Source organism: Pseudocercospora fijiensis (assembly GCF_000340215.1).
Source record: "Pseudocercospora fijiensis CIRAD86 unplaced genomic scaffold MYCFIscaffold_4, whole genome shotgun sequence".
Taxonomy (NCBI): domain Eukaryota; kingdom Fungi; phylum Ascomycota; class Dothideomycetes; order Mycosphaerellales; family Mycosphaerellaceae; genus Pseudocercospora; species Pseudocercospora fijiensis.
Window position 1 is genome coordinate 6,085,014 of NW_006921535.1, and position 19,672 is coordinate 6,104,685.

Sequence of the window (19,672 nt, forward strand, 5' to 3'; positions counted from 1 at the left end):
TGCTCCCCCTGAAGGGCAGGCGGATCTGCTCGCCGCGCTCCATTGCTGGTGATGGTGATGGTGATGGTGATGGTGCTGGTGCTGGTGGTGCTGTGTCGTTATCGAATGGCTTGGTGGTCGAAAGCGGCGAGAGTGAGAGTGTGACTGATGTGCGTGAGGAAAGCAAGCAATTCGATGTTGAAGTTTTTTTTTTTGTTTCTTGTGTGTGAGCTGCTGCACAGGCCATCTTCAATGTAACGGCTTTGCAGCATCTCTTCTCCCCAAGATCTTTCCAAATCTTGCACTTACAGCTGCATAGAAACTCGATCTGGATCTTCTGTATCGAGACGAATGCTGAGTGTCACAAGGCGATTCATGGCTCCCCGTGCACTCAATACCTACTGAGATCTTACCTGTACATGCCTTCACCAGCTTTACTGCTTATAAGGATTCCACTACCGACTTTATCCAAGGACGCATGTGCGAGGATATCTGAGATGACGCATGTGAGGAGAGAAAACGCATCCATCTACACTGCTGACTTGCTGAAGCCACTCCAACCCATCACTTCCTTCGAAGGCCTCACAGTCGATGTTGATGTCTGCTGCATACCCAAGTTGGAGGAGATAAGTGGCGGGCCCAGGCTGTGACAACTGAGGGAGACACCACCCTACGACCTGCATACGGGATTGAAGGAGAAGATGCAGAAGGAGGAGACAAAGACGCTGGACATGGTGGAAAATGACCTTGGGGCCTAGCAGAAGAGAGAAGAGGCTAAAGCGAAGGCACAGGAAGCGCAAAAGAACAAGTCGGCAACGCCGAAGAAGCGTCGAGATCCACCGACCGCGTCTTCGTCGACACCCAAGAAGGCCAAGTCTACCAAGAAAGCTGCCGACGCTGTTGACGACTCTCTGCCGCCAAATTCCTCTCCTTGCTACTCGATTTGCAGACGAGTCGTATTCTACCTTATGCATTTACTCAGCTCCCTCGCCGCTCTGGGTCTCCAGTCACAAGCAACGCGATTTCAATATTTGTGAGCGATGTTTGGGAAGAACAGGGTTCCCTAATTGTCCTCGACCAAGACTGCAATCTACATCAATGCGGCGAGTGTTACATTCCATCCCAACATTCGGGCTTTCTTTGGTATTCGGAAGGCAACTCGCGTCATCCTGCGACGTATTTCGGTCTTGGATCTCTCAGGTCTTATGCCATTATATCGGCTCTGGCTCGAACTGGTCCCGGGTAGCAGCAGGAGCTTAGAGTAAGTTGGAGGATTCGAGCTTTCGCTGTCGTTCTTCGAAGCTCTGGATTCCGCTCGATGTACCGAATGAGAATAGATATCCTACGATTCTGGGAGCATGCCTTCGAGATGGGAATTTTGGCCATCCGATCACCGACCACGGATGACGCTTTACTAGCTCTTAAGTTGCACAGAAGATACTTCGGGCTTGGTTTGCGAGTGGGCATGTACCTCATTTGACTGTTAATTTTGGGAAAATGGTCGGGGAAGATCTGGTTGCATTCCTCTATAGAAGAGCCTGAAAGGATCGATTTGAAAACGACAGCTCACCGCTCACGAGGACAATTGGTACAACGTTATCCACCATACAACCATTAACTCCTGATACCGGGCTCTCGTGAAGTTCCGCGGACTCTAATCAAAATGTGTTTTTTTCGCGTTTTCCAGTCCCTCCTCGCTCTGATCCGAATTCGAAGCAGCTCTGACCTGCCCACAAAACTCCACCAACCGCTTCTTCAAAACCATACAACTTTCATCCGGTAGCTTCTCCTCACAGACCCTAGTCAAAAATTTCTCATCATCAGCCAGACCTTACAACATCCCCACCAACGTCGAAACACTCACTGAACCAGAAGTCCCAACATCACCCTATCCACAGCATCCACCTTGAGCGTGTTATGATTATCGAACTCTTTCAACAGCCAATGGCACGTATCTTCCACTTCCGTCTTGTTGAGATCTTTGCATCGCTTTGCAGTGTCTTCGAGGACGATGTTTAGGCGTTCGTAGCCGGTGGTCTCGGTGTTGAGGGTGGGTTCGGTTTTGGTTTTGTCGATGGTGGTTTGCATTTGGACGATGAGGTCGCTGGCTTGGGCTTCTGTTGTTATGAGGGGTGACATGATGGGCCTGAAGGTGTTTCGGATTGATGATGGAGTCGGAAGGTGACATTTTGGGTTGGGGGGTTTGATGTAGCACAAACGCGATGCTGATTGCTGGGGACTTTGACGGGACCATGCGAGGGCTTCGTAGTAGAGTCGAGAGATGGTGGGTAAAGAAGACACACTTTTGATGCCTTGGAGCTGGATGGAGGTTGTCCGCGCTTTCCAGTGGCATATCCTCAGCTGACTGGATTTCCAAGATAGAGCAGACTCAAGAGCGGGTGCTATACTCTGTGAGCGCTGCCTTGACATAAACTACACAGGTGTTGTTGGAAGCTGGTCGAGAGCAGCTCGAGTTGACAGTGAAGAGGCTCAAGCCGTGAATGAGCGAGTAGCTTCGAAACTTTGCTGCTCCCTGGTGAATTGAAATCTCACCTCGACTCCATCCAAGTCGTACGAGTGCAGAGTCCTTTGTTCCAAGTGGCGATGGCGTAAACGATCTTCGGCTTGTTTTGGTTCTGTTGGTTCCATGGGTTCGTCCTTTGCTCTCGTTTCGGACTTGATGACAGCGTCACGCATTGAATGCGAACAACTAGCAGCGGGCATTGGGCGTATGAATGTCGTGAGCTTCTCGTTATTTTCCATGTGTCATATTTCGTTCCTGCTCTGGATCTGTCGACGGTATCTCGCACTGGTCGCGAGTGAAGCCACTGTGCGAGCGTATCAAGGAGAGCAGAGACCGTGGTGTAGTTTCGTTTGTGCCTGGCTCTGATGCTGTCGCCATCGAGTGCTGCAGATCTCAGGCCTGGTGTCAATCATCTCGCCAAGGTGGCTCATAAGCACATGAGCCTCTTCGCTCAGATTTCGCCCCTCCCAATGTCGATGGTCCCGACCGCGGCATGAGTTCGCCGCCCATGACCTCGAGGATCGTGAAAGATGGAGATGCTCATGGAGAACATAACGCAAGGTGGAGAGGATGGAGGAGACGTCTCCCGGCACTTCAGCCTTTTTTTCTTTCCCAGCTGTGCAAGGATTCGACACATCGGCGGAAAGGCACTCCAGATATATTTGCTTGAGAAGGGGATGCCGTTCTTGCCTCTGTGGTCTGTTTTGTTGATGTTGAGCCGTGAGATCGTGCGTATGGCGTGGTATATATCATAGTGCCTCACTCTGTCGGTGATGTCGTGAGGATCGCAGAAAGGCTTTGGGTGCCACGGGTCAGGAAGTCGGACGCGCTGGTGTTGGCCCATACCCCGTCACCGTCACCGGCTGTGGGGTTTCGAGATGGTGCCTGAGCTTGGGAGTCTTCGCCTGGAATCATCAAGAAAGAGCGGGACCTTGATCTCATGAGCTTCTCCTTACTTCCAGAAGTTGTGTTTCCAACGGTACGCTGGGTCTGATGTCCAATGCCTTGTCTGTCATCAGATCTTGAGCCGCGGATTGAGTGCCCTCTTTGAAGTCGCGTAGAGCGCGAGAGAGTTGCGCTCTGCCTTTTTGGCCCTTGGTGGGCGTGCGTCGGACACGTCAGGCCGTTAGGGAGGTCGGTGCCTTTGCGGCTTGGGAGATGGGATCCTTTCGGCCAAGATCGCTTCCGCCGCCGAAGAAGAGGACGCCAGGCTGCGATTGAGGATGCACTGATTCTACGCCTGCATTGGCCTTTGGGTCTTATGACGCCCTTGGATGCTGCTGGGCTGTGTCTCTGCAGCATTTGGCCCCTTGAAGGCCTTCAGGTCTGCTTGGGCGTTTGGCTGCTTGGGCCTCTGTATGGTTGCCATGGGAAGGGGTGGGAGAGCGTCGTAAACTCCTGTGCGCTCGTTTGGCTGACACTTCATGCTAGATTTGACTTCGGTTACACTGTCTGTCGTCAAATCTCGAGCTGCTAGTGGAATTGGCTTGTTTGGAGTCTGCAAAAGGCTGAGATTGTTGCGCTCCGCCTCTTGCCGCATCACGTTCTGCATCTTGGGACGTAATGCTGCATTTGACTTGGTGGGGTTCTATGGTATGTGATGGTTGAGTCGTTGGTCGAGGGTCTGTTTGAAGTCGCTAATGGACGTGAGAATGTTGTGACCTGCTGTTGGGCGCTGCACGCTCTGCGCACTGCCATCGAAAACTGATTGTGACTTCGGTTGCGTCCTACGATGGTTGAAGACTAGTTCGGTGGTCGAGCGTCTTGTTTCCCCGGGGTAGATCTTGTTTCTGAGTTCGCCCGGGAGACTGATTGGCAATCAGTTCTTTTGCACAGCATGACTGATCACTGCATGCCGATTGACCTAGAAGTCGAATTGGGTGTGATTCGGAACCGTCATGACCATCTTCTCGGAGGCCCTCGTGCTTCCAACTCCGACAGAGAGTTGTGAGCCGCGTAGAATATCGATACTGCGATGATGTTCGTTTGACGTTGAAGGCATCGATGCCGCTGAGTTTGATCTCAGTGGCGTCGCATAACGCTAAATGACGGAGACGTTGGTCGATTGTGTTGATGGTGTGAAGGTGCCGGAATGTTCATCTTCTTTCCTTTCGCAGCCTGCTTCCAAGAACTGCTCGCGCTGGTTGTAACATCTGTGGCATGGTAGAGTGTTGGGTAGTGGGGATGTTGATTAACGCATTTGACATCGGCAAATGGATGGACACGCAGGTTTTGCAGGGTGTCGATCAACTCGTTTGGTATATCGATGTACGTCCGATGCTGGGGGTCTAGACTACCAAGAAAGGCCTTTAGATCCATGGTGTTCTGACTTGTGTCTGGTATACACGTGGCTTTGTGTTTCTTCATAGCCTTTGTAGACCCTTGGAAACCGCACTTTTCACATTTTTGGTGATGTGTTGCATTATGTCTCTGGTTAGTGTGGTTGCGGACGACGGGATTCTCGCATCCTGGTATAGTACAATGCTTGTGTTGTGTCTTGACAGTGCAGTCGCCTCCCTTCCAAGAACTGCTTGCGCTGGTTGCAACACCTATGGCATGGTAGAGTGTTGGGTGATGGAGTGTTGATCAACGCATTTGACGTGGTGAAGGGTATGTGATTTCCACATTCGCTCTTATCGCAGTCCACTTCCAAAGACTGCTTGCCGCTGTAGTGTTCTACTCGGAACTCTGATGGCACTGTACGTTGGTCGACGATCGAGTTGATGATCAATGTCTTGATGTTGTGAAGGCTGTACGATGTTGTCCTTCGCTCTGAGCGCAGCTCGCTTCCATAACCTGCTAGTCGCTGTATGCCGCTGCTTGATACTCAGTTGGCTTTGTATGTTGGTCGAAACTGAGTCTGTGGTCGATTTCTTGGTGTTGTGAAGGCTGTGCGATGTTTACCTTCGCGTTGATCGCAGTTCGCTTCCATGAACTGCTGGCCACTGTATTCTGATGCTTTGAACTCAGTTGCCATGGTATGTTGGTCGGAGATGGAGATGATGGTCGATTTCTTGATGATAAGAAAGTGCTGTGATGTCCACCTTCGCTTCCTTGCAGTTCGCTTCCATGAACTGCTGGCCACCGGATTCCGCTGCTTAATACCTAGTTGCCATTGTAGGTTGGTCGAAAGTTGGGTCGATGGTGAATTTCTTGATATTGCGAAAGTGCTGTGATGTCCACCTTCGCGTCTTTGTAGTCCGCTCCCAAAACTGCCTGCCTCTTTACTTAGCTGCTCGCAACGTCGCCAGCATTGCCCGGGATCAACCACGGGGAGGTGTAAAGTAGGACTTGTGATCCCATTCGGGGTCCAGGAGTGACCAGCTCCCTTCACCCACGACATATAGCCGCACCCGTAGGATTTGTCAAAAGCGTATCGGCAAGGGATCACTGGCGCGAGTCACGCGGCCAGATCTCGTCCTCAAGCCAATCGCCATGTTCAGCCAGGAGTTCATCCTCGTCTGCGCTGGACGCTCTTGCTCCGAGAGATATATGGACCTCGAAGTGCTCTCTCACTCTGTCACCGACGATCCCAGCCAGCACATTCCATGTGAGGCCGTGTCCCTTCACGCCATAATCCATGTCGAGGTCGCTCATGCACTCGGCGTCTCCGCAAGCCTTGCTGGCGCAGCTATACACGTCGAGGAATGCGTGGCACATCTCGTGCAGCAGCGTGCCGGTAATATGGGCTGCAAGCGAAGTGCAGCCATTATTAACCACCGGATATGGATCAATCTCGATCATCACTTGATGTCCCCACCCGCTCGTTCTTCCACATACAGGTAGGCCCGGTGCCATCACCAATGGCACAGTGTCCAAAAGCCCGTGGAAGTAGACGCGGCTCAGGAGAAGTTGCCCTGTCCACAACAGGCTCCTCACATCGATCGTGTTCGAGTGATCTTTGACGTCGATCAACTCGCACAGCTCTTTCAGCCACGAGTTCAGCTCCCGCGACCTGTCAGGCCCTCGGAGATCCCTGATGAACTCAACCAGATCCTGGCCCAAGTGGGCTCTCGGCCTCATCGCCTGTGCTGTCGTCACCGGACGATGGGCTGGCGGAGTCTGCATTGTCGCTCAGTCGCAGAAGATGTGTCGAATGGAAGCGGTATCGATCGTGGAAGCGTGGAAGCGTATCTGTCTGCGAGCTGAGCGTGAGGAAGAAGTGATGCTGTGCGGCAAATGCCACTCTATACCCAAGCTCACCACGACCGTTGAGCCTGCATATTCGGCCTCTACCGTGGCAAGAGCAGCAGCTCAGGCTCCATCGTCTGGCCCAGAACTCCTCACGATATCGAAGCTCATTGGAACATGTACGGCACGGTGAAAATGCAGTATCGTCACATTGAACAGACTCAGCCTTACGTGCTTCAGCAGCCGCTACCAGAGGGTTGCTCCGTCATGTTGCAACATCTTGCTGACGAGAAGCTTCACGGCCCCTGAGATGAGTGATGCGATCGAAGACAACACCTGCAAGCAATGATATTACCTTCGAATCCACATCTATGGCCGAAAGGGCATGCATCTATTGTGAGTCCCCCCTGCTGCGAAACCATTGCGATTCGGTGTGCTGGGCAAACACATCAAGACTGATACACTCAGCACTGTATACCTCTGTAGCAACTTTCGAACATCATTTCCATCACTTTGCCATTTTCCAAAGAAAGAGCGACCACAGCAAACCAGAACGAGCAAGAGAGCTCTACAGCATCACCCGCAACCCGCTCAGCCTGATGTCCATCCATCTCTGACACCAAAGGTCTAAACATCCGCTTTATACACACGCAGCAGCTCCAGTCTGCGCAACACCGTCCATTCGCAGTGGCTTGAGGGATAAACCTGACAGACTGCTCTCAAATTCGTACACTTCTGCGCCTGATGAGAAAAGCCCATAACATACCTGCGCAACTGTGGAAGAGAGGGAAACCCCAGAATGAAGGCGAAGCGGACAGCAGCATCACTCTCAATACGCTCAGTATCACTACCTTCAGCAGCCTCCCAAAGTCAATCCAAGGCTTTACAGTCACCCACTGACCCAAGGACCCCTGAGACGGTCGAATCAGGTAGACTCAGAAGCAGCATTATCTCCGAGGCACATAATCACCCCTAGCTTGGCAGCTACAGACGAACATCCACAGCGTCCACTGGCGTAATCTCCCACCGCTAGGATAGTCCAGCTCTTCCTCAGTCAAGCTTGAGATGTACCACGTCCGCTATCCACCCCTGCCAGCACAAAGCGCCCTGGAGTGGAGCTCGTTTAGACTACTCTATAGCGACACACAGATGCCACTTCTTCTCGAGGTTCTTGAGCATGGTTGACTCTCCCATTAGGCCAAAGGCTGCGTAGGTCATGCGCTCGAGGCGCTGATCATCGTCCCCGTTTCCAGTCGGCGCATTTGGCTGCTTTGGGCGTGATGTGTGTTCTGGCGACACGAACAGAGGTCCGTATTCGAACGGATCCTGCAGTGGCGGTGCTGGCGAACGGTTCTCTTGGCGCTCAGACAGTAGGTCTTGTGGCGCCTCGTCAGGTGCCAGCGAGCTGCTCTCTTCGGATTAGCACTATCAGGCTGTTCTTGTGCTGCCTATTGCTTGGCATTGGTGGCCCGCGAGTCCACATCCGGCTGGTGGATGGCACTTCTAAAGGCACTGAGGTGGTCTCCTCTACACCCCCAGCTGCAGGTCTGTCTCTACGAGTTGCCTTGATTGACGTTGGACCTTGGAGTATTATATCACCTAGTTTGAAAAAAAACGAGACATCATCACTATCAATCCAAACAACTCCCTCTCATATCATGACTGCGCCGTGGCCCAAACCTCCACCTTTCGGCCTGAGTTTCGACCGAAGGTATGCTGAAAGCTTTCAACATGACTATGGAATCATACCATCCCTTCCTTTCCCAAACATGCTCCAGAGGCTCCCATGTTTACTCTGAAATTTCTCAAAGAAACCGACCGCTACCGATCCCGTTCATCTCTTCTCCCGCAACGCCGGTCAGTAAAAAAAAAAAACTACACTACCCATGAAAGATAACCGAAGCTCCCAAAGAAAGCGAATCAGGCTTTCACCTTCATTCTTCCCTCCTCCTCCGATGTCTATTCTCATAGACACTGCCACCTCTTGCCTAGCGGAGAAGATCCCATACTCCCGTCTCCAATGCCGCGTATTCGCAGAAGCGAATGTTGAGGAGCTCGGTATGCGCGTCGTAACCGTCTTTATACAGACCAGTGCGGAAGATGATGGAGTAATCTCGCGCCGAGGCTGTCTTCGACGATCCTAAACGATCAAGGCTAATTAATCGAAGTGTGGGTTCTCATCAAAGTCCATAGTGGCCTTGCCAGGACAGTAGGATATTTCGCGCAGGATCTGGAATCACCGGTGGCCGGCATGTCAGGTGGAGATGGTGAGGGTAGTCGCGGAGGCTCAGGAAGTAATGTTCTCTCCGACGACGATCGTTGGGACGTAGGTAGAAGAAAGAGGTTTGGCAAGTTGCCGTCCTTGTCTCTGGTGTGCGCGTTACGGCGGATCTTCGCTGCCGTTAAAAACTGCGGGTCCTGATTGTCGTGTCGATCCGTAGGGTTGGAGGCGATGAAGGCGTCCACCTTCTCTTGGCCGTCGTATTGTAGTTTCGCGCAGAAGAACGTCCAAGTTCGAGTAGAGGTTTGCAAGGTCGGGGATGTCTTTGAGCTCGTCAGTCTTTCCCATCCTTGTGCCTCCGATCAGCACATTATCATCTTACTCAGTTCTAATAAACTAAACACATGCCTCGTCTTAGATCACAAAACCCCTGCGCCTACACCATCCCCCATCTCCTACACGTCTGACTCAAAGTCCTTTGTCTACATATAAAGCGAAGATTGCAAAGAAATCTTTGAACTTCGCAGATTTCGACCTGGATCGACACCGAAATACATCTTCACGCCCGACGAGCAGGAGGAGAGGGAACGTGGGTTCGCATGAGTTTCAAGAATGGCAAGGGAGAAAGAATGGAAAGCTCAGTAGCACATACCAACGCAAGATGGCTTCAGACTTTGCTTCGCTGGCCTTGATGCTGAGGAGATAGGGGGACATGATTGAGGATCGAGACATAGGCAGAAGGACAATTGAGTTTGAGCAAAGAAGCTTTTGGAATTGAAGGCGATGACCTTGACAAGGTCTGTGAGAAACTGTGGAGCCTTTTGGTACTCTCTTCAAGAATTTTTGGCTATTCAGGTTCTCAATTGCGACCTGATGCTTGATGATGCTGGTACGGTTGATTGCCAAGAAACATGTGAATCTTGGCAGCGGAGCTAGCTGAGCAGGCCTTCCATGAGACCAGCTTCAAGACAGCATGTGATTCATGCTGCGCATAGTTGCAACGCCATGATGCGAATTTATCGCCAGGAATAATCCTCTTGCGCTTACCGCAACTCACCTCGTCCTCCGGCATTACGCTCAAGCTGCTTCCTGTTCCGGCGCTCCTCGTCGACCCTGGCCATGATCTCGTCCATCTTGGTTCCGGTAGGCAGCTGGTCACACTTGACCCAAGGACTGTTCCGCACATACTTCAGCTCCTCTCGAAGCTTTGCAATCATAGTGTCAATGCCTTCGGGTCCGCCGTCCTTGCATTCGTTCTTGTGCAAGCGTTCAAAGCTGGGATACATTTTGCCATCGCCGTGAGGGCGGCCATGGAAGGCTTCTGGTCGTGGGACAATGTGCATCGGGATCTTATCCGGAAGCTCGTTGTCGGTGCAGATTGCAGTCTCATGTGTCCATGCTCGAGCAACATTGCGTGCTGTGTAGCCTCCGCCTCCAAGCAGTAATAGCGGCAGACCAGTCCTCTTCACAAAAGATACGCATTCGCCATGCTGCTTAATGTTGATGTTGAACTGGCCGAGACGATCTCCTCCCAGAGAGTCGGCGCCGCACTGCAAGACGATGGCGCTGGGCTTGAAAGCTTCGATTGTGGCGCCAGTCACGCACTCAAAGAGCTTCTTGTACTGTCTGTCGTCAATGCCGCTTGCAATTGGGACGTTCAGGGCAAAATGCTCTCCTTTCGTGCCTCGTAGACCAATGTCTGAGATGTCTCCGGTGCCTGGAAAGAACTTGTGTCCTGTCTCATCATACGGACCATACCGATGAAAGGACAGCGTCATGACTCGAGACTGCCGCTGGAATGCCTCTTCCACACCATCACCATGATGAACATCGATGTCAATGTACAGGACTCGTGGAAAGACTCGAAGCATGTCCAGGATGGAGAGAACGATGTCATTGATGTAGCAGAAACCGCTGGCTTCTGACTTGTGGGCGTGATGAAGACCTCCGCTCCAGTTGATGGCGATGTCGCTTTCGCCGGAGGTGATCTTCTGCGTGGCGCCGAGCGTAGCCCCAGTATACAGGAACAAGTACGTCGACATGCCGTCGAAGACAGGACAGTCAGCGCCCGGACTCATACTAAGATTGAACGGGCCTAACTCGACACTGTCTCCATCATGCTTCGGCGGCGTGGCGCGTCGGAAGCGCGGCTCCTCGGATAGCTTCTTAAACGTACCGGGCGACACTTGCGACAGGAAGTCGACGTAATCTGGATCGTGGAACTGGCATACCTCGTCCTTGCCAGCGCTAATGGCTTCGTAGGTGTCCATGGCATGGTGTAGACCAAACCCCAAGACGAGATGTTTCGTCAGAGTAAGACGCCAAGGCTTCATGGGATGGGTCCTGCCAAAATGCATATCCTCGACACGACTGCTGTAGTGAAAGGACACCTTGTGACCTTTCGGGCGCTGTATGTTGTTGTTCTCGACCTGCTCCCAGATGTTCCGCCGGAGGGTCATATCCTCGAGCAACCGCTCATCTTCTTCTGTAGTTGGCGGAGTGGCCGGAGTGTCGATCTCCATGCCACAAGTACGGTCGTGATTGCCATTCTCGTATGCAGGCGTCCGCGAGCCTGAGCGCGGAGAGAGGTCGTTGGCATTCCATTGCTGGACTATGTCGTTGCGGACCGAGGCGCGTGGGTTGAAGCCGGCCATGGGACCAGGACCATCGTCGTCGCCGCCGAAGTAAGTGACCTCGCTGCTGAAGTGGACAGAGGGCGCCTTGGAGTCTGTCCGGCCTCGTGCTGGGCCTTTCTTCTTGCCCGGCGGACGACCGCGCTTGCGAGGATGTCCTTCTCTGGCAGGTGACGAGACTATCGTTCACCGTGCGCGAGGAGGTCCACAGAAGATGCCTGATATGGAAGGAGCCGGTATACGTATATTTGGGTGGTGATGGTGGTCGATGTCTCAGGCTGGAACTGAGTGGGCTGCGGAAGCGAGCTGGGGGATGGAGTGAGGCTCTGCGGGAGTGCGGGAGTGCGGGAGTGCGGGAGTGCGGGAGTGCGGGAGTGCGGGGTTGCGGGAGCCCCTGCTTCGTCTGATCTGAGGCAAGTCAGCCGACAAAACTTCAACGTCGCCTCCTCGCGCTGCCAGCAACACCACCACCACCACCACACCACTACGCACGCCATTTTTTGGCATCGCAAAATTTATTCCGTATACATCTGCACGCCCCAGGGCCTCCACGAGCAGAAACACCAGCGTCGCGGCGCTGTATCGGGAAGCGCTCGCCACCTGCGCGACCGTTGAAGACTGCGAAGCCCGCGCCCTGCGCCGGCGGAACTTCGGAATGGCAGGCGCACTTAGTCAGCCAGAAGATGCGGCGTCGGTGCTGGAGCAATTCGTTCACGATGGTAAGTTTAGCCAAGATTTCACATGCACTCCAACATGGACGAGCTATCAAAGCTCCTCACTGCGGAGCTGATGGAAACGTACCGTCTGCTCTCCTCGGAGATGACCGCCAGTGAAGTGATTGAGTACAATGCCATGAGCATTGTTGATCAAGTCGACTTCATATGCGACAGCATGCCTTCGCGGTGCCCCGACCTCGAAGACTTTCTTACTGATTACCTCGAATCAGTGGCGAACGTGCCGGCCGAAATCACTCATCTAATGGAAGAGCTCCAAGCCAAAGATCTTCAAATCACTGCCTTCAAAGACGAGATCGCGAAGCGAGACAGCCAGATCCAGAAGTGGGTGAGAATCAACGGCGGCCACGTCCCCAACCCAAAAGAAGAAGCCTTCTCCAAGACCATCAGCGAGTGCTACGACAAGATGGAAATCTTACAAGCAGAGAAGTGTGGTCTCGCCGAGAAGGCTCAAATCATCCTCGACCGTCAAATCAAGCGTCTTGACATTGGCTTGAAGGGACTTGCGCAAACCGAACAATTTCCGTCAGATTGGAATGGTCCAAGTCTTTTGACTGGCAGCGGCGCCGCCACCGGAGTCAATACACCAGTCGCAGGCACAGCTCCCAGCATGCCCCTTCAAGCTGTCAGTGGTAACATCGGCTCGATCATCCCAATGCAAAACGCCGCACAACACCAAATGGCTGCCAATGCGCGCTCTACTGCTCGCGGAACGCCAACCGGCGGCCAGACACCCACCACCTTACCAAGAAGCCAGCGCGAAGGTAGCAGCGATGTTAAGAAGAGAAAGCTGAACGTCTCGCTGGGATCTCTACCAAACAGCAGCTTGCGTCAATCGTCTCTTGGACCAGGCACACCAAAGGCCGGCACACCTGTACCAACCGGTGTCGCAGCATCTCGCGCTGGTTCTGCACAACCCACCGCAGCCCAGAAGAAAGGCGCACATCCCCCACCAGGCAACCGTAAAGCCGCGCCACCACCATCCAAGAAGTCCAACCGCTCTCGTCCTTCCGGACAGAAGAAAGATCGTCGCCGCCAACTCGCCAGAGATCGCGCCACTCCTAGCACGAATGCCTCGCTTTCTGATGACTCCGATGACGACTCCGCATCTCCAACGCCATCCTCGATTCAACGCAGCCAGGCTGATGGCACTGCCGAAGGTGGCGATGATAACGAGGACGACGAGACGCTGTACTGTTTCTGCAAGAAGGTCAGCTACGGCGACATGGTGGGCTGCGACAACGACAACTGTCCTTACCAGTGGTTCCACTATAAGTGCGTGGGCGTCACTGAGGAGCCGACGGGAGAGTGGCTGTGTCCGGAGTGCCGCAAGAAGCCGAAGAAGGAGTTGCGCATCAACAGGAGCTAGAAGCTGAGACTGAGACGGCATTGAGAGCTTGTGCATGCATGAGATTCGGAGGACTGGACGAATCGTGTGTCTCTTGTGGGAAGAGCGTGCTAAATCATTCTGATCGTTTTTAGTGAGCTTCAGCGGTATTGAAAGCATGGAGTTCGCTAGGGCAACAGAGATACTCGCATCATGAACGAATGAAATGATTTGAAGTGCACGCCCTCTGTTTTCTCCATCACACTTCTGGCATGCTGGCCGGGCTGCCAACATTAGCCAGAGCAGAGATAAAGATGTCGGAAGAAGATGTCGAATCTCTGCCCTTCCCTTACTACCCTCCCATTCTTCCACAAAGAAGTCGCTCTGCGGTGCTCGAATTTGCTCCCGCAATTTCGAGCATGTCTTCAATTCGGAATATAGCCATCCGAATACGGCCTTCGATGTAGGTTCTAACACTTACTCTCCAATTCCACTTTCCAGCGAGAATGTTCCCTAAAGCCATGATTGGAGTCTCGATGGCAGACAATCATTGAGAATCGCGCCCCTACGCTGCAGCTATCTACAGTATGTTCAAACGCAAGGCACAGGTAGGGGTCGAAGGACAACTTCAAATACTCACTGGACAGTAGCATATCACGCTGGTCGGCATTTCCCCTTCTCGGGATGTTTGCTCGTAGTCGGACACATAGAGTCAGAAGTGATGCACGATGCATAGTACTACGTGCTTCTCTCCTTGCTCGACCGAAACTCCAAACCTGACGACAAGCTCTTAGTGTTTATTTGGGTGCAAGTTACGACGCGTATCATTCGTCTCAGCAGCTTGCCTTCAATATCTAGGGACTGCAGTTGTTACATGAGCAGATCAAGCTGAGACGCTTCGAGCGGTTTCGAGACTTTGGTAATCGAAGTATGTTGGATAGCAACTACATTGTTGAAGAAGATGCCCTGAACGCTCTCGTTTGATCCATTCCCACATCTTCGTAGTGCCAACGAGACTCTTACGGAAAGATCTCTCGCCGTCTGGACAACGTCGTACGATGATCTTCACATAACGTAAAATAGAGAAAAGAATGCGGGACATCAACCTCAGCCTCAATAGGGCAGCGGTGAAAAGGTCTAAGCGTCGAAAGCTTTCCAGTTTTGTGGCAGGGATCAATTGGCGCTAGCTCGTGCTGTTGCTGTTGCCTCTGCAGACTTTTCTCGCAAGCTCTTTCTTCTGACTCTTTGCTCTGCCTCACTTTTCCACCATCACTACATCATCAATTCATCCACATCCGCTTCTGACAGCAAGCCTGCGAGGTCAGTATCAGAGTGCTTACCAACGTATTCAATGTTGTGGACATTGACGGTGATCACCATCGACGCTGCGTCTCCAACAATGCTGACAGCGTTGCAGGCCTACCTCTGCCTTTGAGTGCTTTGCCAACGATCCTCCTTCAAAGCGAGAAGAACCACCCGGCTCGCAAGAGGTGATCTGCTGGCGCCGAAGATTTCCAGCGCATTCTCGCCGTCATCCAGGTCTGCAAACTTCTCTCACCGGCGAAGGAAGACCATGACTCACACGCTAACAGATCTCCATCGCCCAGAGCGTCGGCCTTTCCCAGCGCACCGTGAGCTCGACATCATCTGCATGGTGAGTCGGTTCTCATCGAAGCAACAGGAGTGAACGTGCTGACTCATGCTACAGACTCGACCCCTTCCTCAACACCCACCGAGCATGAGCTTCGCACCATCACCAGTATCATCAATCGAGAGCCAACACTCCAGCTTCCCCAACAAAGGCAGAAGATGGCGCAGCAGCCCAAAAATGTTACACCGACAACATTAGCCCGAACGCCGCCGCGGTCGATCTTCATTCAAAAAGACGAAATCATTCTAGATATATCCCACAGACAGACCGCGGCGGCAAAAGTTTGCCAACCGCTACCGGCTCGATGGTTTACGCCCCAACACAACGAGTTCCCCGGTACTTATGTACTGAGGGAATCGTTTTGTCGGGCCGCTTGCGGCCATGGTAAGTTCAACTTTGCCTGACTGACAGCATGATACGAATGCTCGCATGCCTTACCACTTCGCCATCGTGCCGATAACGGTTGTCGAGAGCAGCATAGTTCATTTCACCCATATACCACAGCCCCATCGGCGAGCATGTGATGGCCTTGACCGCAATCGCACGCAAAGTTCCGACCACCACTCCACCATCGCATTTGTCTTCCTCTTTCACAAAAGCATTAGCTAATACGAGTCTTCACAGATGCTCGCATGTGGTACGTGCACCATTCGCCCGGCCGGCGCTCTTGCCAACGAACTCTTCTGAGAGGAGCCGAATGTGGTATGAGCGTCGGCCGGCCGACATCATCCACACTGGCTGAGAGGAGTCGCATGTGATATGGTCCGGTCGGCTGGCTGGTGAGAGGAGTCGCATGTGGTACGCACATCAGCTGGCCGGCCGGTTCCTTGAGTCCCCGTCCATCAAGTAAGTCAGATCCCCCGTCACAAACCTCTTCAAACATCGCGATGATGATCCACCATCGTCCTTCTTAAGACTCATTCCAATCCTACATCTCATGACGAAAATTCGACTCTGAACGCCAGCAATATCCTGTCCACATCCACCTGAACTCGCACTCGAAGAAGATCTTGACTAACAACTTTATTCTTGCAGGCCGCCGCCGGCAATCCTTTCGCTTCCTCTGCTCATCTCGGAATCGAGGGTACGACTGGAGGTACTGCCTCAGATCATGACCGCTTACACTTCCATACTGTAGCACTGGGCACTTAGGATTCTGGATATCAGTCCGGCTATCCCCCACGCCCCGGGCTACAATGTGGCACTGTACGCGGTCATGATCTGAGGCAGTACCCCCAAGTCGTACTCTCGCTTCCGAGATCAGCAGAGGAAGTCCGGCTATCACCCAGCGCCCCAGCACTCTGTCGTCAATGGGCTGCTCAATACCAACAACTCAACACCATCTCAACACCAGCTCAACACCAACTCAACACCAATTCAAAACCAACAACGAGCGAGTGCGCGAGACCGAAGATCAAGAGGATCTATACAAGACTTTGGCTGTGGGTGGTGTTTGTGGAAGTCAAGGATGGCGCGGAAGGAAAGGGGAGTCAGGAGAATACTACAGAGTCGAGATGGATGTCGCAGGAGGCAGAAGTGGTTCAAACGTCCCACAAAATTGACGCAGAGCAATTTGGATTTTTGAGAGAAACTTGACCTGCAGAGCTGGCCGTTCGTGCTGTACAGAAATGCTTTTATCCACATACAGCATGTCAGTGACCTTCTTCAGCAAGCATTGTTCATCATACCATGGAATCTCCTTCTGTATTCTGACTGGCACTCAGATAGAGCAGGATAGGCTGAAAGACTTGGCAGATCCATAGCTTTGCCATCCAGAGCAGGTGATCATGGAACTGCTTTTGAAGACGAGCAGCGAGGTCTGCCAGTATGTTTGCACCAAGCCGTGAGACATTGACCGTCTGGCTGAACATGCGAAGGCAAGCAAGGGTTTGGAATACGAACGGTATAGGAGGAGCATGTACAAGATGATTGGCTTTCCATCGAAACATACATGTTAAATTCTCAGCAAGTCTTCTCTTCTCAACCTCCTCATACCAGAACTTTTCCACACCTTACTAATCATCGCGACGAGAGAGACTCCATCCACCACCTTCCACTTCTAGCCCAACTTGCAAAACATGGAAATTCCAGAACCCCGAAAAAAAAACACCACCGACATGCTGAATGGCTTCATAATCTTATTACCATTACGCGCCGAGGATGCGTGACCTGGCTCGCAAAGACTTGCAAATGGATGAGAATGCGCTGTGAGGATGTTGGCGTTTGTGGAGGGAGAAAGGGTGTTGGATCTATGAAATGTGGGCAGGAAAGTTTTTGGGGACGGAAAGTGATGTGGACGCAATGTGATTTCTGCCCTGCATGGTCGTTGTCATTACGCGCTGAGGCGATGCTGTGGATGGCAGCGTGATCGTCGACGGTCCGGAAACGGGGTGGATGCGGCGCTGTGATCTCAAGAGGAAGCGAAGAAGAAAGAGCTTTGGCTCATGATCGGGGTTGGGAGAGGGTTCGTGATGTGTGGTATAGAACAGCGAAAGGGAAAGCAGCGGATACTGAGGTCCGTCAGTGCTTGCCTTGCCTTGCCTTGCCTTGCATGCTGGCTCCTGTCGCCTGGCGTAATGGAGAAGAGAAGGAGAAGCTTGGAATGGGGGGGGGGGGCATGTGTCCACTGCAATTGACTATTGCTTGCTTCCATGCTGGCTCCTTCTCTGAACTCGGCCACTTGACGCATCATGGGCTCCTCTGTGTGGCGGCCAAGGGATCAGGAGAGGACAATGACCTCGGAGTGTTCAGCGGATCTTGGAGCTCGCCCAGTGCTTGCCGTACATGCTTGCTCTTCCTCTGAACTCTCTCACTTGCTGCAATCCGAGGTCCACTCTACGCAGAGCAGAGAGAAGGAGAAGGCCAGCTAGGAGCCATGAGTGAGTCTTCGAAGTTTCCTGAAGCCAGCGTGAGATGCTAGTTCTTGCTCCGACTTCCATCACTTGGCGCAGCCTGGGAGGAGGAGAGGACTGCGTGTTCATCTGCTAGACCTCGAGCACGATTTCCTTCCCGCGCTGCGTCTCTGCTCTCCTGCAAAACATCCCTGTCCCTCGAAGATCAGTAGAAGGAAGGAGAAGGGCTCAATGTATACAAAAGGCTGAGGAGTGTGTTCAGACGGTGTTGCTCCTGCTCTCCTCTCCGCCCGAAGCAGGGGCCCTGCAAGGCATAACAGCCCAGTGACCAGTTTCCTGACCTCCGAAGAGTAGTATTGCTTGTTCTTGCTCTTCATTGCGAATCACAGTACGATGCTCCTTCTTGCTCAGAATCATGCAGAATGTAGATGCCCTTCGCACCTAGTGTTCGCGCAGGCTCGTGGCTCGCTCAGAATCCCAGCCCATATTACAGTAGCAGAAGAAGACCTTTTGAGGCAGTGGATAGCAATTTCCGTAGACTCTGATCCATTGTACCTCCTGCACTGCTGTTCTCCCGGAAAGACGCCTCTCACGCTTATGAAATCCACTCTTCGCTCTCCTTGAATCAATCCAGAGTCCAAACCACGCTGTAGAACAAGTCCATGTCTCATCTCATTCATCAAGTCCGTAGAGGTAGAGCCTGGGTGTCATCCTCAATGCAAATGTCGTTGCTCCAGCCGCTCATCCACCAAAGACGCGTCTCCTCTCGCTGATCTGGGTGAAATGGCTCTCAAGGGACGTCTTCTCGGAAGCAGATGGCTCGTGTCGTGGAGTGGAAGGGCGGTGGATGGCATCTCTCGTTCTGTGGTCGTTCCAATGTCATAAATGCTGCTCAGGAGGGTCTCGCGGGCTGTGTAGAGTAGGTTGATGGCATGGCATAGCGCAAAACCTCCTCCTCCAGCTCGCCGAAAGTCCAAAGCTGGGGCACACGAGGTCGCAGAAACATTCGGTGAGCACGCAGCACATCTGTCACGAATCAACAGCACATCGTCCGCGGCGCTCCGAGAACTACTTTTCCTCTCAAAGAGAATAATCAGCTGAGATCTTACGAGTCACGGCCAGCTCAATCCACTCACTCATCCGCGGCTGGAGGATTCTCAACTATACCACAACCACCAATTTCAGCTACTCGTACAGCAGCAGCATCTTCGAAATGGCGAGGAAGCGCACAATGCCTCCCCGTGTGCTCGTGCTCGTGCTCGTGCTGTTTGCTACGATACAAACCCACTTCCAGCAATCGAAAATCCTGCTGCAGCAACAGCAGCATCTTCGAAATTCCGAGAAAGCACTCCCATCCACCATCCCAGAAGGCACCTAGATAGATCTGGAGGGGAGAGGAGAGGAGATGTTAGAAGAGCAGGAATACTCCAAATTCGAGGCCATGACCAAGTACCTCGCAGGCGGCGACACGTAGGCTAGAAGGGAGAAGCCAGAAGAGATTTTTGGAAACTGCACCTCCGACACAGCAGGCTTGACGCGGCGAGAAGGAGCTGAAGGACATTGGTCCGGAGGATCTATCAGCTGATGGGAAAGGCGGAGCTTTCCTTCTGCGAGCGTCCG

General features: G+C 52.7%; 6 protein-coding genes across 6 annotated transcripts; 3 read left to right on the top strand and 3 right to left on the bottom strand.

Moving 5' to 3' along the window:
- Positions 1-69: 69 nt before the first annotated feature.
- Positions 70-1,604, top strand: MYCFIDRAFT_175133 (uncharacterized protein; the record flags this gene model as incomplete). The annotated part of the gene is made up of 12 exons (XM_007928682.1): positions 70-92; positions 125-132; positions 159-176; positions 211-318; positions 348-459; positions 491-595; positions 638-713; positions 738-985; positions 1,018-1,221; positions 1,282-1,404; positions 1,440-1,494; positions 1,545-1,604. 12 exons carry the CDS (start codon positions 70-72, stop codon positions 1,602-1,604), a joined length of 1,140 nt encoding a protein of 379 aa, XP_007926873.1.
- Positions 1,605-1,633: 29 nt separating this feature from the next.
- On the bottom strand, positions 1,634-2,118 carry MYCFIDRAFT_85091 (uncharacterized protein; the record flags this gene model as incomplete). Its single annotated transcript, XM_007928683.1, has 2 exons — positions 1,634-1,778; positions 1,844-2,118. The coding sequence occupies 2 exons, from the start codon at positions 2,116-2,118 to the stop codon at positions 1,634-1,636; spliced, it is 420 nt and encodes a 139-aa protein (XP_007926874.1).
- A 3,820-nt stretch (positions 2,119-5,938) lies between these two features.
- On the top strand, positions 5,939-6,827 carry MYCFIDRAFT_85090 (uncharacterized protein; the record flags this gene model as incomplete). The annotated part of the gene is made up of 2 exons (XM_007928684.1): positions 5,939-6,285; positions 6,497-6,827. 2 exons carry the CDS (start codon positions 5,939-5,941, stop codon positions 6,825-6,827), a joined length of 678 nt encoding a protein of 225 aa, XP_007926875.1.
- Positions 6,828-9,654: 2,827 nt separating this feature from the next.
- Positions 9,655-11,756, bottom strand: MYCFIDRAFT_164817 (uncharacterized protein). The gene has a single exon (XM_007928685.1). It carries the CDS (start codon positions 11,507-11,509, stop codon positions 9,899-9,901), a length of 1,611 nt encoding a protein of 536 aa, XP_007926876.1. The 5' UTR covers positions 11,510-11,756; the 3' UTR covers positions 9,655-9,898.
- A 387-nt stretch (positions 11,757-12,143) lies between these two features.
- Positions 12,144-13,591, top strand: MYCFIDRAFT_46236 (uncharacterized protein; the record flags this gene model as incomplete). Its single annotated transcript, XM_007927623.1, has 2 exons — positions 12,144-12,207; positions 12,435-13,591. 2 exons carry the CDS (start codon positions 12,144-12,146, stop codon positions 13,589-13,591), a joined length of 1,221 nt encoding a protein of 406 aa, XP_007925814.1.
- A 1,902-nt stretch (positions 13,592-15,493) lies between these two features.
- MYCFIDRAFT_175136 (uncharacterized protein) lies at positions 15,494-18,732 on the bottom strand (the record flags this gene model as incomplete). The annotated part of the gene is made up of 20 exons (XM_007928686.1): positions 15,494-15,604; positions 15,642-15,785; positions 15,823-16,073; positions 16,100-16,172; positions 16,216-16,518; positions 16,552-16,565; positions 16,592-16,805; positions 16,843-16,863; positions 16,889-17,063; positions 17,103-17,211; positions 17,239-17,320; positions 17,352-17,510; positions 17,537-17,836; positions 17,873-17,900; positions 17,938-18,008; positions 18,035-18,116; positions 18,143-18,169; positions 18,200-18,411; positions 18,440-18,458; positions 18,494-18,732. 20 exons carry the CDS (start codon positions 18,730-18,732, stop codon positions 15,494-15,496), a joined length of 2,634 nt encoding a protein of 877 aa, XP_007926877.1.
- Positions 18,733-19,672: the final 940 nt, after the last annotated feature.

What these genes read in the sequence shown, in the direction of transcription:
- MYCFIDRAFT_164817 (XM_007928685.1), bottom strand. Translation starts at nt 11,509, where the DNA reads ATGGCCGGCTTCAACCCACGCGCCTCGGTCCGCAACGACATAGTCCAG.